Below are 14,937 nucleotides of genomic sequence, written 5' to 3'. Positions count from 1 at the left end.
GCCATTCAGGACCCCACAGGTGAAGGGAGAAGAGAGCTGTGGGAGGGGAGGAGAAGTTGGTAGTAGATAATTCTGGGGTGCCAGGGCATAGGGAGGGTGTGTATAGGATTAGAGCTAAGAAGCAGCAGGGAGGGATGAGGTAGTGAGAGATGAGGAGGGAACACGAGAAGTTCCTAAGGTGCCGGGAGGTGGTGCCGGCTGAGAGTAATGGGATGAAGTAGAGAGGAGTGTGGTGGAAGGGCACCCAGGAAGTGGGCTGGGTGGGTATGTGGGAGGGAGGGAGGAGAGGTTTGAGGATCTAGAGCTTGGGGGATCCCAGACCTTTAACCCCGAATCCCTATCCAAGCGTTGTTGCTTTAGAGCCTACACTCCAGTTTTATTTCTGTTCAGTTTCACTTAATTGTACATATTCCCCTCCAAATATTATTATTTTAACTCTTGACCTCCCTCTCTCACTCATTACCCCTCTCCTCATATAACCTCCCCATCTCTATGCACAGTGACCCTGGCCACCGATCCTGAGTCCTTGCAGCATTCTTCCTTCCCATACCAGGGCCCCTACCCAGGCACAAATGGGCACTTTGTTCATGATGTCACAGGGTGGTAGTGTAGCCTGTACGATTTTTACACCTATAAGATTATGTATTGGAGTACAACTTGTCCTTGTACAAGGTTACTCAAAGTTAATGGAGGAGATGAAATCTGGTGAAATACAGAACTTGATTTAATACAGACAATTATAATTGAAATCATAGTCAAAAATCAATATATATAACTATTAAGGTAAGTACAATAAAGAGGGTCTTGCACTATGCATACTTACAAATTATGGACACCATTGGAAACAAAGATGGAGGGGCAAGGGAGACCATCAGAAGGGAGGCCCTGCTTCAGTTTACACTGTCTCGGGGACCCGACAAAATGAAAAAATGCTAACTAGGAGAGGTATTTTATCCGCTTTCTTATGGTAGGATTTCTATATACCATATCTGCTCCTTTACTCTGATTACAATAATGTCAGTAGTTGCCCCAAACCATTGGGAAGTCCATAATTAAGCATCAAGCATTAATACTCATGATTTACATCACTTATTTATTAATAATTCCAATATATGAATGCGGTCCAACTGCTGAGATACTTCATAGCAACCTAATTGCTGAAACCTGCCCAAAACTTCCTTCTTTCAGAATCCTGTGGCGTATTGCATGTGTTTGTGGTTCCTCGTTAGTCTCTCAAAATTGGGGTGCAAAATATCTGACCTGGAATTTTCTCCTTAGGCCTATTCAGGTAAATCCCAGACTTCAGCATACCTACTCCCACAGAGTCTTAACCTAATATAAGACCCTTTATTGTAGCAAGCTAAGGCTATGTCTACACTATTGCGATAATTCAACCTATGCTGCACAACTCCAGCTACATGAATAACGTAGCTGGAGTCGATGTACCTTAGCTAGAGTTACCACAGGGTCTACTTACCTTATTCTTCTCATCAGGGTAGAGTACAGGGTTCGACTGCAGAGAGATCTGTAGTCGATTTGGTGGGTCTTTACTAGACCTGCTACATCGACCACCGGTGGATTGATCTCAGAGCTTTGATCCCGGCTGTAGTGTAGTACCTGCCCTTAATAACCCATTTATATATGATCACCGGCTTGTCCCTCCATGCATGTTCCAAGCTAATAAGCAATACTCTGATAATGCATCCGAAGAAGTGGGCTGTAGTCCACGAAAGCTTATGCTCTAATAAATTTGTTAGTCTCTAAGGTGCCACAAGTACTCCTGTTCTTTTTACTCTGATAATGACATTTTACCTCTAGCGTGTATAAAATTGCCCACAAGACATGAGACTAGGTCATAGATCATAAAATCAGGTTGGGGTCAGCAGGAGTGAGATTTTGTAGAGAGTCTTGTCCCCCATCTGCAGCAGCCACAAGATATCTGCCCTCCAGGCTCCTTGGATCTTTGAGCCTGTCCCTCCTAGGTTGCGTGGCCCAGTTCTTGTTTCTTACATTGTCTTTTTCTGAAAGTATTAGAGGCTGTTGTTCCTGAATTTTAGTGTTTAATTCCCCAGCGTTCTCCACACACTGGGGGAGTTTAATTCTCCCTCCCATTACACCTGAGTCACTAGATTTCCTAATTTCCCCAAAATGTGCTTTTGCGATGTCACAGTTCTGGGGTAGCTAAGCCTTTGACCTGCCTCCACGGTCTGCTCAAGGAACGCCCTCTCAAGCATCAGGCCTCTAGCCAGCCCCTCTCTATGGGTGAGGACCCACATGCCTCTCCTTTTTGACTAAGGTATGAGGATTGCAGCTTCTCCTCCACTGTGTTCACTGGAATAAGCTCCAGCTCCTGTGCTTTGCTCTCTCTCCAAGGGACATGAGCTCTGTGTGTGTGTGTGTGTGTGTGTGTGTGTGTGTGTGTGTGTGTGTGTGTGTGTGTGTGAGATAGAGGTGGGAATTTTGGTGATACTTGTATGATGCCAATACACACCTCAGTTTCCCTCTGTGATTGGTATTGCTATGATTATAAAGAGCAGGAGACATGAGGTGTTTTGTCACGTAGCTGTCATGGGGTGATATGAATAGATCATTAAGGTCTGGCTGGGACCAACCTACATCGATGGAATACCCAACAGAGACAAAGGAATAATTATTACCTGTCCATGGGAGGATATCTGTTTGGCTGAGTGAAGCATACATGGACTCATTATGTTTTTGGGAGCAGGAAGAACTGGGCTCGCAGACACAGGAAGCTCTACCGGAGCGAAGACAAATGGACAGTCACAGTGAAAGGAAACCAAAGTGTTTTCTACAGCAGCAGGGCTCCAGGGCATTGGCCAATATGGACTATATTGTCTTCTTGGCTTCTCTGTCCTAATCTAAGGACTTTCCAGTGCTCAGTTGACTAATAAGCTCTGCTATGTTTTAAAAGTCTGCCCAGTGTCACAGCAAACATTTGCTCTGTGCATTGACTGAGGAACAGTCTCTGACCAGGAGTGTCGTTCAGCTGGACCTGCTGGCAGAGCTCACAGGTTGAAATAGGAGTGTTGAAGCCAGAGGCTCAGTCTCAGGTGTTGAAGCTACGTGGCCTATCCTTGTGGAAGAATGGGACCCCTTGGAGGCCTAGTGCACTCAAGGGGCACCTCCCAAGGACTGTTTAAAAGCCAGGGCATTGCACAGTTCTTCTTCGAGTGCCTGCTCATATCGATTCCAATTAAGTGTGCACGTGCCGCGTGCACGATCGTCGGAGAAATTTTCTACCCTAGCAACACCCGGTGGGTCGGCTGTGGAGCCCCCTCAAGTGGTGCTTTCATGGCACTGGATATATACCCCAGCCAACCCGGCGCCCCCTCAGTTCCTTCTTACCGCTCCTGACGGTCATTGGAACTGTGGAGCGCGGCATAGCTGTTCTCCACTCTCCCTAGCTTAACCTGTTAGTTCTTATAGATAGTTGTAGTTATAGTTGTAGTTATATTCTTTAAAAAGGAGCGGGACTTTAGATTCAAGCAGCTCCTGATGGAGGCGGCACTTAGCCCAGATCCTCCCTCGGTGCCCCTGCGGCACCTACCGGTACTGCACCGCAAGCAGACGCAGATAAGGCCTCACGGCACTGTCCTCCCTCGGCACTGCGTCCACCACAAACGCCTCGGCGCCGTTCCCTGTCTCCGGGACATAAGAGATCCCGCAAGACACAGGAGGCCTCTGTCCTAGAGGCACCGGCTCCCCCAGCACCTGTGGTAGAGGCAGACGTGGCTCTAGAGTGCCAGAAGGTGCAGATATCATCAACACGCTTGAGTCCGGCCCCGGATGTAGGGCCGTTGAGTCCGGTGCGGACTGGTTCACCACCTCGTTCGGTTGTGGAGCCCTGTCTCCCGTCTACTCCGGAGACCTTTGCGATGGCGAAAGACTTCATCACCCTCACGGAGCCGGTGCCATCTCAGCCCGCGGCACCGCCTGCTCTTTGGACCACGCAATCCAGGGACAGGCCTGCCCTGGTACGCCCGCCATCTCATAGCATGGAGTCGCGGCACTGCTTCAGGTCTCAGAGCAGGTCCCGACGCCACTCGCAGTCCCGGCACCGACCTTCACCCCGGCACCGGTCGTACTCGTGGCCTAGGTCTTCTTCACAGCACCGATCTATGTCTCGGCACCGTCAGAACCATCGGTACCGATCGGAGTCTAGGCGTAGTTCTTGGCACCGGTACGAGGACCGCTCCAGTTCAAGGGGCTGCTCCCGGCACCACGTCTACAGGCGGTCTTCTTCGTCTCAGTCCAGATCCGGATCTCGGCACCGACATGGCCAGCGGCACTGCTCTCAATCACGGTACCACTCACCGGCACCACGCAGGGACCGCTCGCCTATGGACTGGCACCGGTTGGCACCGTACCGAGCCGATGCAGCCGCATTCAGCACCGCCCTGGCCCTCGAGATCAGCGTCTCACTCATCCGATGGGGCTTCCAGATCAGCATACCCTGCTCAGGGTCAGGCGGCCGCTGAGTTGGGTCACTGGCAGGAGGGGACAGAGGACCCTGCGCAGGACCCTATGCATTGGTCTTTCTGGTCCCCATGGGCGTATCATCAGGCGCAAGGGGCTCCACCATCGGCCTCTCGCTCAGCACAATCCGAGCCCAGAGTCCCGGAGGCCACCATCTCCCGTCCTCCCTCAGGGGACATGGAGGCTCCCGTGCCTACACCACCTCAGGCCCCAGACCTCGGGGCAGGAGATCCTCCGCATCAGGGACCCTTAGAACCAGACCCTCATTTGGATCCCTTGCCCCCGGAGGCATCCTCCTCATCTTCCCCGGATGAGGCGGTGGCAGGCACAAGAGCCTCAGGCCCGTCCCCAATAGATCTTCGTGCCCACCAAGACCTATTACGTAGGGTGGCATGTAACATGGACCTCCAGGCGGAGGAGATAGTAGAGGTGCAGGACCCGGTGGTGAGCATCCTGTCAGCTGATGCCCCATCCCGGGTGGCCTTACCCCTGATTTGTACGATTCAGGCTAATGCCAATACCATATGGCAAACCCCTGCCTCTATTCCACCCAGAGGGGTAGAGAGAAAGTACTTCGTCCCCTCCAAAGACCATGAATACTTATACACGCACCCTCCACCGTGTTCACTAGTTGTGTCCTCGGTGAAAGCAAGGGAGCGTCATGGCCAGCAGGCGGCAGCGCCCAAATCGAAGGACGCTAAACACTTTGAATTGTTCAGGCGTAAAGTGTACTCGGCGGGGGGTCTGCAGCTCAGAGCCACGAACCAACAGGCGCTCTTGAGCCGCTACAGTTACAACTCATGGAACTCCATGGGTAAATTCAAAGAGTTGGTTCCCCAGGACTCAAGAGAGGAGTTCGGTGCCTTAGTGGAGGAAGGTAAGAAGGTGGCTAGGACCTCCTTACAAGCCTCCCTGGACATAGCGGACTCGGCCGCCAGGACACTAGCATCGGGCATAGCCATGCGACGTGTCTCCTGGCTCCAGGTTTCGGACTTACCGCAACTGCAGCAGACCCTGCAGGATCTACCGTTCGAGGGCCAGGGATTGTTCTCGGACAAGATGGACTCTCGATTGCAGAGCCTCAAGGACTCGAGAACCATCATGCGCTCTCTGGGGATGCATGTCCCAGGGCCCCAGCACAGGCCCTTTAGGCCCCAGCCACTAAGGTTCTACCCTCCCCCGCCTCGTCCGAGACAGGACTTTGCCAGAAGGCGGGGACGAGGTGGTAGATGGAGGTCGACCGGCCCTCAACCCGGTCAGAACCAGGGCCCTCCTAGGCCACCTTCCGGTCCTAGACAAAACTTTTGAAGGTGCGCCCGAGGACGGCGCGCCAGCCACTTCCCAGGATCCATTTCCCTCCTTTCGAGATCGCCTCTCTCGTTTCCACCGTGCTTGGTCCCTTATAACCTTGGACCGTTGGGTCCTTCGCACGGTGGAGAGGGGATACGCTCTCCAGTTTTCTTCATTTCCCCCCTCCCACTCCGCCTCCCTGTCCCTCTTCAGGGACCCTTCTCACCAGCATCTCCTTACACAGGAGGTTTTTGGCCTCCTCTCCATGGGGGCCATAGAGGAGGTTCCCCCAGAGTTAAGGGGCAGGGGGTTCTACTCCCGCTACTTCCTGATCCCCAAAGCAAAAGGGGGTCTGCGTCCCATTTTAGACTTACGGGGACTCAACAAATTCATAGTAAAGTTGAAGTTCCGCATGGTCTCCTTGGGGACCATTATCCCTTCCCTGGATCCTGGAGACTGGTTCACCGTCCTCAACATGAAGGACGCATATTTTCATATAGCAATCTACCCCCCGCACAGGAGCTTCCTTCGATTTGTAGTAAACAATGTGCACTACCAATTTGCAATCCTTCCCTTCGGCCTGTCCGCGGCTCCGAGAGTGTTCACCAAATGTATGACTGTCGTGGCAGCATACCTTCGTCGACAAAGCATACAGGTGTTCCCGTATCTAGATGACTGGCTGGTGCATGGCCGCACCAGGGAGCAAGTTCAAGCTCACATCCAGATAATACTGCAAACATTTCACGAGTTAGGCATTCTACTCAACAAAGAAAAGTCTACTTTGGAGCCAACCCAGAGAATAGAGTTTATTGGGGCAGTCTACACTACGAAATTAGTTCGAATTTATAGAAGCCGGTTTTATTGAAATCGGTTGTATACAGCCGATGGTGTATGTCCACACATAAAATGCTCTAGGTGCTCTAGTCGGCAGACCGCGTCCACAGTACGAGGCTAGCGTCGACTTCCGGAGCATTGCACTATGGGTAGCTATCCCACAGCTATCCCACAGTTCCCGCAGTCTCCGCCGCCCCTTGGAATTCTGGGTTGAGATCCCAATGCCCGGATGATGCAAAACAGTGTCGCGGGCGGTTCTGGGTACATGTCGTCAGGCCCCTCCCTCCCCCGTCACAGCAACGGCAGACAATAGATTCGCGCCTTTTTATCTGGGTTACCTGGGTTACCTGTGCAGACAACATGGAGCCCGCTCAGCACAGCTGAGCTCACAGTCACGCTGCACCGTCGTCTTAAGATGTAAAAAAATAGATTTTCTCTGTATTCATTTGCTTCCCCCTCCCTCCGTCAAATCAACGGCCTGCTAAACCCAGGGTTTTCAGTTTAATCTTTGGGGGGGACCAGTCTGTGACAGTTGTTTGTGTCTCTCCCTGATGCACAGCCACCGTTCTTTATTTTAATTCCCTGTGCCTGTACGCCATGTCGTCACTCGGCCCCCCTCCCTCCTTCCCCTAGGCCGTCAGATACTACGTTTGCGCCACAGCTCGAGCCGAGAAGCGGTTCGCGCCTTTTCTTTGAATTCTGGGTTGAGATCCCAATGCCCGGATGATGCAAAACAGTGTCGCGGGCGGTTCTGGGTACATGTCGTCAGGCCCCTCCCCCCTCGTCACAGCAACGGCAGACAATAGATTCGCGCCTATTTACCTGGGTTACCTGTGCAGACAACATACCACGGCAAGCATGGAGCCCGCTCAGCTCAGCTGAGCTCACCGTCACCATATGTCCTCTGGGTGCCGGCAGACGTGGGACTGCATTGCTACACAGCAGCAGCTGCTAACTGCCTTTTGGCGGTAGACAGTGTAGCATGAGTGATAGTCGTGGGGCTGGCAGCCGTAGGGCTGCATTGCACCAGCCCCTTGCCAGGCGATGGTATATTATGATTGGTACCCGTCGTCATCGTATTGGTGTGGCTGTCAATCATGGCCACCTGGGCAGACATGCTACTGTTTTGATGATGACGGTTACCAGTCATAATATACTATTTTCTGCCAATTGCCCAGTATTGTCTGCTAAGCACCCAGAAGAGGCCGAGGGCGATGCTGGGTGCTGGCGGACGTGGGGCTGGCAGACGTGGGGCTGCATTGCTACACAGCAGCAGCCCCTTGCCTTTTGGCAGATGATGGTATTTTATGATTGGTACCCATCATCGTCGTATTGGTATGGCTGTCACTCATGCTGCAGCGTCGGCTGCCACCTTAAGATGTAAAAAATAGATTTGTTCTGTGTTCATTTGCTTCCCCTTCCTCCGTGAAATCAACGGCCTGCTAAGCCCGGGGTTTCCAGTTTAATCTTTGGGGGCACCATTCTGTGTGACAGTTGTTTGTGTTTCTCCCTGTTCCTGTACCTGTACGCCATGTCGTCACTCGGCCCTCCCTCCCTCCCGCCCTCCTTCTCCTGGTCCATCAGATACTACTTTCGCGCCTTTTTTCTGACCAGGCGCCATAGCTAGCACTGGGATCATGGAGCCCGCTCAGATCACCGCGGCAATTATGAGCACTATGAACACCACGCGCATTGTCCTGGAGTATATGCAGAGCCAGAACATGCCAAGGCGAAACCCGGACCAGGCGAGGAGGCGATTGCAGCGCGGCGACGAGAGTGATGAGGAAATTGACATGGCCATAGACCTCTCACAAGGCACAGGCCCCAGCAATGTGGAAATCATGGTGTTACTGGGGCAGGTTGATACCGTGGAACGCCGATTCTGGGCCCGGGAAACAAGCACAGACTGGTGGGACCGCATCGTGCTGCAGGTATGGGACGATTCCCAGTCTTCAGCCCGCCACCTCTCCTCTCGTTCATGTTGGGCTTTTCTCATCTCCGACATTGACTGCCTCCACGCATTCTGCTGTGCTCTATCAGCGTGGGAGGACATCTGCAGCTCCGTGAACATCTCGTCCCTCGTCTTACGTTTTCTCTTTCTAATGTTCACGAGCCTCTGCGAAGGAGAAACATTTGCAGCTGGTGGAGGAGAAGGGAGAATTGGGTTGTCCATTTAAAATGGGGTTTCAATGTAAAAGGAGGGGGCTGCGGTTTCCCGGTTAACATGCGGCACAAACACAAGTAAACCACCCCCCCCCACACACACACACACGATTCTCTGGGATGATCACTTCACCCCTCCCCCCCACCGCGTGGTTAACAGCGGGGAACATTTCTGGTCAGACTAGCAGGAACGGGCGCCTCTGAATGTCCCCCTTAATAAAATCACCCCATTTCAACCAGGAGAGCTTTCTGGAGATGTCCCTGGAGGATTTCCGCTCCATCCCCATACACGTTAACAGACTTGCTTGCTTTTTTTTTTTTTTGTAATGTTTACAAATATTTACAAAGTTACACTCACCAGAGGTCTCCTGTGTGCCCTGAGGGTCTTGGGTGAGTTCGGGGGTTACTGGTTCCAGGTCCAGGGTCACAAACAGATCCTGGCTGTTGGGGAAACCGGTTTCTCCGCTTCCTTGCTGCTGTGAGCTACCTACAGTACCTCCATCGTCATCTTCCTCGTTCCCCGAACCGTCTTCCCTGTGTGTTTCTCCAGTGAGAGAGTCATAGCACACGGTTGGGGTAGTGGTGGCTGCACCCCCTAGAATGGCATGCAGCTCCGCGTAGTAGCGGCAAGTTTGCGGCTCTGCCCTGGACCTTCCGTTTGCTTCTCTGGCTTTGTGGTAGGCTTGCCGTAGCTCCTTAATTTTCACGCGGCACTGCTGTGTGTCCCTGTTATGGCCTCGGTCCTTCATGGCCTTGGAGATCTTTTCTAATACTTTTCCATTTCTTTTACTGCTACGGAGTTCAGCTATCACTGCTTCATCTCCCCATATGGCGAGCAGATCTCGTACCTCCCGTTCGGTCCATGCTGGAGCTCTTTTGCGATCCTGGGAGGACTCCATCACGGTTACCTGTGCTGATGAGCTCTGCGTGGTCACCTGTGCTCTCCACGCTGGGCAAACAGGAAATGAAATTCAAACCTTCGCGGGTCTTTTCCTGTCTACCTGGTCAGTGCATCTGAGTTGAGAGCGCTGTCCAGAGCGGTCACAATGAAGCACTGTGGGATAGCTCCCGGAGGCCAATAACATCGAATTCCGTCCACACTACCCCAATTCCGACCCGCAAAGGCCGGTTTTATCGCTAATCCCCTCGTCGGAGGTGGTGTAAAGAAACCGGTTTAAAGGGCCCTTTAAGTCGAAAGAAAGGGCCTCGTTGTGTGGACGTGTCCAGGCTTAATTCGGTTTAACGCTGCTAAAGTCGACCTAAACCCGTAGTGTAGACCAGGCCTTAGACTCCAGACTTGCCCGAGCTCTTCTGCCAGACACTCGGTTTCACACCATCACAAGCATCATCCGAGGGCTCCAGGTCTTCCCAATTACCACAATAAGGACATGCCTCGGCCTGTTGGGACACATGGCCTCTTGTACTTATGTAACCAAGCATGCCAGACTTCGGCTTCGCCAACTTCAGGCCTGGATATCGTCAGTGTACCGCCCTTATCGACACAACCTGAATATGGTGGTCATGATTCTGAACTTGGTCTTGACCTCTCTCACCTGGTGGCTGGATCACAAGGCGGTTTGCGCAGGAGTGCCGTTTCACGCCCCACAACCCTCCCTGCACCTGGTCATGGATGCTTCATCTCTAGGTTGGGGCGCTCACCTCGGGGAGCATCATACCCAGGGCCTGTGGACCGCATCCCAACTAGCTGTGTACATCAACGTTTGAGAGCTGATGGCGGTGCGCCTAGCCTGTCAGGCATTTCTCGGTCTCCTATATGGCCGTTGAGTGTCAGTCCTCATAGACAACACCACGGCCATGTTCTACATCAACAAGCAAGGAGGAGCCCAGTCGTCTCTCCTATGCCAAGAGGCCATTCGCCTGTGGGAGTTCTGCATTGCCCACTCGATACATCTCATGGCATCGTTCCTCCCTGGAGTCCAGAACACTCTAGCAGACTGTGTCAGCAGATCCTTCCAGACGCACGAGTGGTCCATTCGCCCAGATATCATCCATTCCATCTTCCAGAGGTGGGGATTTCCCCAGGTCGACCTGTTCGCATCACGAGCCAACAGGAAATGACACATGTTCTGCTCCCTACAAGGGCGATCTCCGGGCTCCCTGTCGAACGCTTTGCTTCTAACGTGGAAAGACCAGCTGTTATACGCTTTCCCTCCATTCCCATTGGTCCACAGGGTACTGCTCAAGCTACACAGAGACGAGTCACATATGATTCTAGTTGCTCCAGCTTGGCTAAGACAGCACTGGTACACCACGCTTCTGGAGCTATCGGTTAAAACTCTGATCACACTTCCCTTGTGCCCAGACTTGATCTCTCAGAACCACAGCCGACTCTGTCACCCCGACCTGCAATCACTCCACCTTACAGCGTGGATGCTCCATGGCTGAATCGGACAGAGCTACAATGCTCACATCCTGTGCAACAGATTCTGCTGGGAAGTAGAAAGCCCTCTAAACGGACCGCTTACTTATCCAAGAGGAAACGGTTCTCCTGTTGGTGTGAGCAGCGGGCCATGCCCCTCTTGGAGGCGTCTATTCCTTTTATTCTTGAATATCTCCTATCCCCGAAACAGCAGGGCTTGGCGATATCTTCAATCAGGGTTCACCTGGCCGCTATATCGGCGTTCCACCCAGGAGAACTCGTTTCCTTGGTCTTCCTTAACCCAATGGTCATCAGGTTCCTCAAGGGCTTAGACCGGCTGTACCCACAGCAACGCCAACCCGTTCCGGCGTGGGATCTTAACCTGGTTCTCTCCAAGCTCACAGGGCCCCCGTTCGAGCCATTGGCTACCTGCTTACTCCTGTACCTATCTTGGAAGACAGCCTTCCTTGTAGCCATCACTTCAGCAAGGCGTGTTTCTGAAATCAGGGCACTCACGTCTGAGCCGCCATACACAGTTTTCTATAAAGACAAGGTGCAGCTTCGCCCCAACCCTACCTTTCTTCCCAAGGTAGTTTCACCTTTTCATGTGAACCAGGATATATTTCTCCCAGTCTTCCATCCTAAGCCGCACGCCACCAGTCAAGACCAGGGTATGCATTCCTTGAACGTACGCAGGGCCCTGGCTTTCTATATTGAGCGTACGAAGCCATTTAGGAAGACGACACAACTCTTCGTTGCAGTTGCCGACCAGATGAAAGGCTTACCAGTCTCCTCACAACGTCTCTCCTCTTGGATCACGTCCTGCATTCGTGCTTGCTACGACCTGGCCGGTGCCCCGACGCCGCGCCTCACCGCACACTCCACAAGGGCTCAAGCCTCCTCGACTGCCTTCCTGTCTCGAGTCCCAATCCAGGACATTTGTAGAACTGCGGTTTGGTCATCGGTCCACACCTTCACCGCTCACTATGCGTTGGTACAGCAGTCCAGAGACAATTCTGCATTCGGATCAGCGGTTTTGCACACAGCGATGTCTCACTCCAATCCCACCGCCTAGGTAAGGCTTGGTAGTCACCTAATTGGAATCGATATGAGCAAGCACTCGAAGAAGAAAAAACGGTTACTCACCTTTGTAACTGTTGTTCTTCGAGATGTGTTGCTCATATCCATTCCAAACCCGCCCCCCTTCCCCACTGTCGGAGTAGCCGGCAAGAAGGAACTGAGGGGGCGCTGGGTCGGCTGGGGTATATATCCAGTGCCATGAAGGCCCCACTCCAGGGGGCTCCACAGCCAACCCACCGGGTGTTGCTAAGGTAGAAAATTTCTCCGATTGTGCACGCACACCTAATTGGAATGGATATGAGCAACACATCTCAAAGAACAACAGTTACAAAGGTGAGTAACCGTTTTATCCTATGGATCCATGACAGTGTGCCAGTGCACTTTCTGGGGAAAAGATATAAAACAAGAAAAGGATCTAAATGTGTATTTACCATCACGCCCTCATCAATCCTCATGGGAATCCCTCATCAGTTCCAAAGTGTATTAAAACCTTCCTTAAAGGGTTACCTTTGGTTATCAGGTCATGTCAGTTTTGTTAGCGGGCTTTCCCTTCACCCTCCCACTTACCTGGTTCTTGTCACGCAGACAGCAAGCAGCAAAAGAATAGAAGTCCGAAGCGCAGAGAATGCAATGTTTGTTTGGGTTAGGTTCCAAGCAGGAATATTCTGAAGCCCTTCCCACCAGTCGGGCTTATCTCTATACGCGATAGAGTCTGTTCCCCAGTGTTCCCTTCCCAGCTCTGATGCCGCAGAGTCTTGTGTGTGTCCCCATTCCTTGTTCCCTTTCCCCCCTTAACAAACATGATTCCAATTTCCCTTCCCCCTCCTGTTTGACCCTGTTTATATAATAATATTCTCAATTATACATTAACCAGTCATTGTACTGAAATTTAACTAAGCAATTCTAACTTATTGTAACATAATTTTCTAACCAATTATATCCCAGTACCCTAATTAACTTACACCTAAGTTCTTAAAGTATAGGCTTTACAGGCAGGCCTGAATATCTCTATTCTAACAGTGGGTTCTACCCCTTCCCCCATTCTGTGACCGTCTTGTCTATTTAGATTGTAAATTCTTCAGGGCATGGGCCATCTACTATTCTGGGTTTGTAATTTCCCTAGCACGATGGGGACCCGCTTTAGTTGGTCCTGAGGTACTAAGGTAATGCATATAATTTATTATAATAATAATTCTCCTGCCTCTTTGAGCCAAGGAAGATGGCTTTGGGATGTTACTGCTTAAAAATGAGCTGGGTTAAAACCATGGAATATTCTTTGTGCCAAGTATCCCATAAATTCCACTGACCTCCCTTGTTTTCTTTGCCTGGAGTAGGGTTTCCAGTTTCCAAACCTGATGTGATCTCACAGCTGGAACAAGGGGAAGAGCCGTGGATCCTGGACCTCCAGGGCTCTGAGAAAGAAGAGCTCCCCAGAGGTGAGAAATTGGTTAAACCAACTCAACAACTGTTTGGGAATGCAGGCAACATTTGGGATGCCCTACAAAGACCCTGTGAGCTCTCCAAGTTTAGGATTGTTCCCTGCAGATGTGGAATCATTATGGCAGATGTCACTCATGGCTTCCCTCCTATTCTGACTGACAACTGGCAGCAGATCCCTCCCCAATCTCACTTTTCCCTGAGTGTTCTGGTGAGATGCGGACCAAAACTGATCCCTTCCTCTCTCCGACACATATTTTCGGTTTTTCATCCCTTTTTTCATTCCTCTCTCTCTCTGAGATTTCCTTTCTTTCTGGTACAGGGAGTGACCTGTGTCTGGATTATCTGTCTCCCATTCAGGTGATAGGCTGGTGAATGAGAATGAGGAGAAACCCCAGCAGGAAGATGCTGAGCAAGTAGAACCACATGGAACATTATCAGGAAGATCCAAAGGGAATGTTTTCGGGAGTTGTGCACTCCGAGAAAAAGCAAAAGCCTGTGAGACTCGGGAGAGGCTAGAGGAAAACTTCAGTAGCCACTCAAACCTTATAACCCGCAACAGAATCAACTTGGAAGAGACACGCTACACATGCCATGAGTGCGGGAAAAGCTGCAATGGGAACGCTGCCCTTATCACATATCAAACAATCTACACGGGTGAGAAAGCTTATGGATGCTCTGAGTGTGGGAAACGCTTCATTGATAGTTCAACCCTCACCTCACATCAGCGAATCCACACAGGAGAAGCGCCCCACATATGCTCTGAGTGCGGGAAATGCCTCAGTCGGAGCTCACACCTTATCAGACATCAGAGAATCCACACAGGAGAGAGGCCGTACACGTGCTCTGAGTGTAGGAAAAGCTTCAGTCAGAGCTCACACCTTATCAGACATCAGAGAATCCACACAGGAGAGACGCCCTACACGTGCTCTGAGTGCGGGAAAAGCTTCAGTTGGAGCTCACACCTTATCTTACATAGGAGAATCCACACAGGTGAGAAACCGTATGGATGCTCTGAGTGCGGGAAAAGCTTCAATCACAGCTCTGCCCTGAGAAGACATAGGAGAATCCACACAGGAGAGACGCCCTACCCATGCTCTGAGTGCAGGAAAAGCTTCAGTCAGAGCTCACACCTTATCAGACATCAGAGAATCCACACAGGGGACACGCCCTACACATGCTCCGAGTGCGGGAAAAGCTTCAGTCGGAACTCACACCTTATCAGACATCAGAGAATCCACACAGGGGACACGCCC

At 51.6% G+C, this 14,937-nt stretch overlaps 1 protein-coding gene across 12 annotated transcripts in view; it reads left to right on the top strand.

Moving 5' to 3' along the window:
- The window catches only part of LOC101950183 (zinc finger protein OZF-like), a 61,538-nt gene that overhangs the window by 29,689 nt on the left and 16,912 nt on the right, over nt 1-14,937 (top strand). For 5 of the 12 annotated variants that reach the window (XM_065569570.1, XM_065569562.1, XM_065569566.1 and 2 more), the window contains 2 exons: nt 13,576-13,680; nt 14,042-14,674. In XM_065569570.1, coding sequence (XP_065425642.1) covers nt 13,576-13,680; nt 14,042-14,674 — 738 coding nt within the window. Of the gene's footprint in view, nt 1-1,188; nt 1,289-13,575; nt 13,681-14,041; nt 14,675-14,937 lie in introns of those variants that run through there. The other 7 variants (XM_065569563.1, XM_065569567.1, XM_065569573.1 and 4 more) reach the window with 6 other exon arrangements.

This window comes from Chrysemys picta, chromosome 16 (genome assembly GCF_011386835.1).
Source record: "Chrysemys picta bellii isolate R12L10 chromosome 16, ASM1138683v2, whole genome shotgun sequence".
Taxonomy (NCBI): domain Eukaryota; kingdom Metazoa; phylum Chordata; order Testudines; family Emydidae; genus Chrysemys; species Chrysemys picta.
Note: the sequence above shows the minus strand (reverse complement) of the source record. Positions and strands in the feature narration are given on the sequence as shown.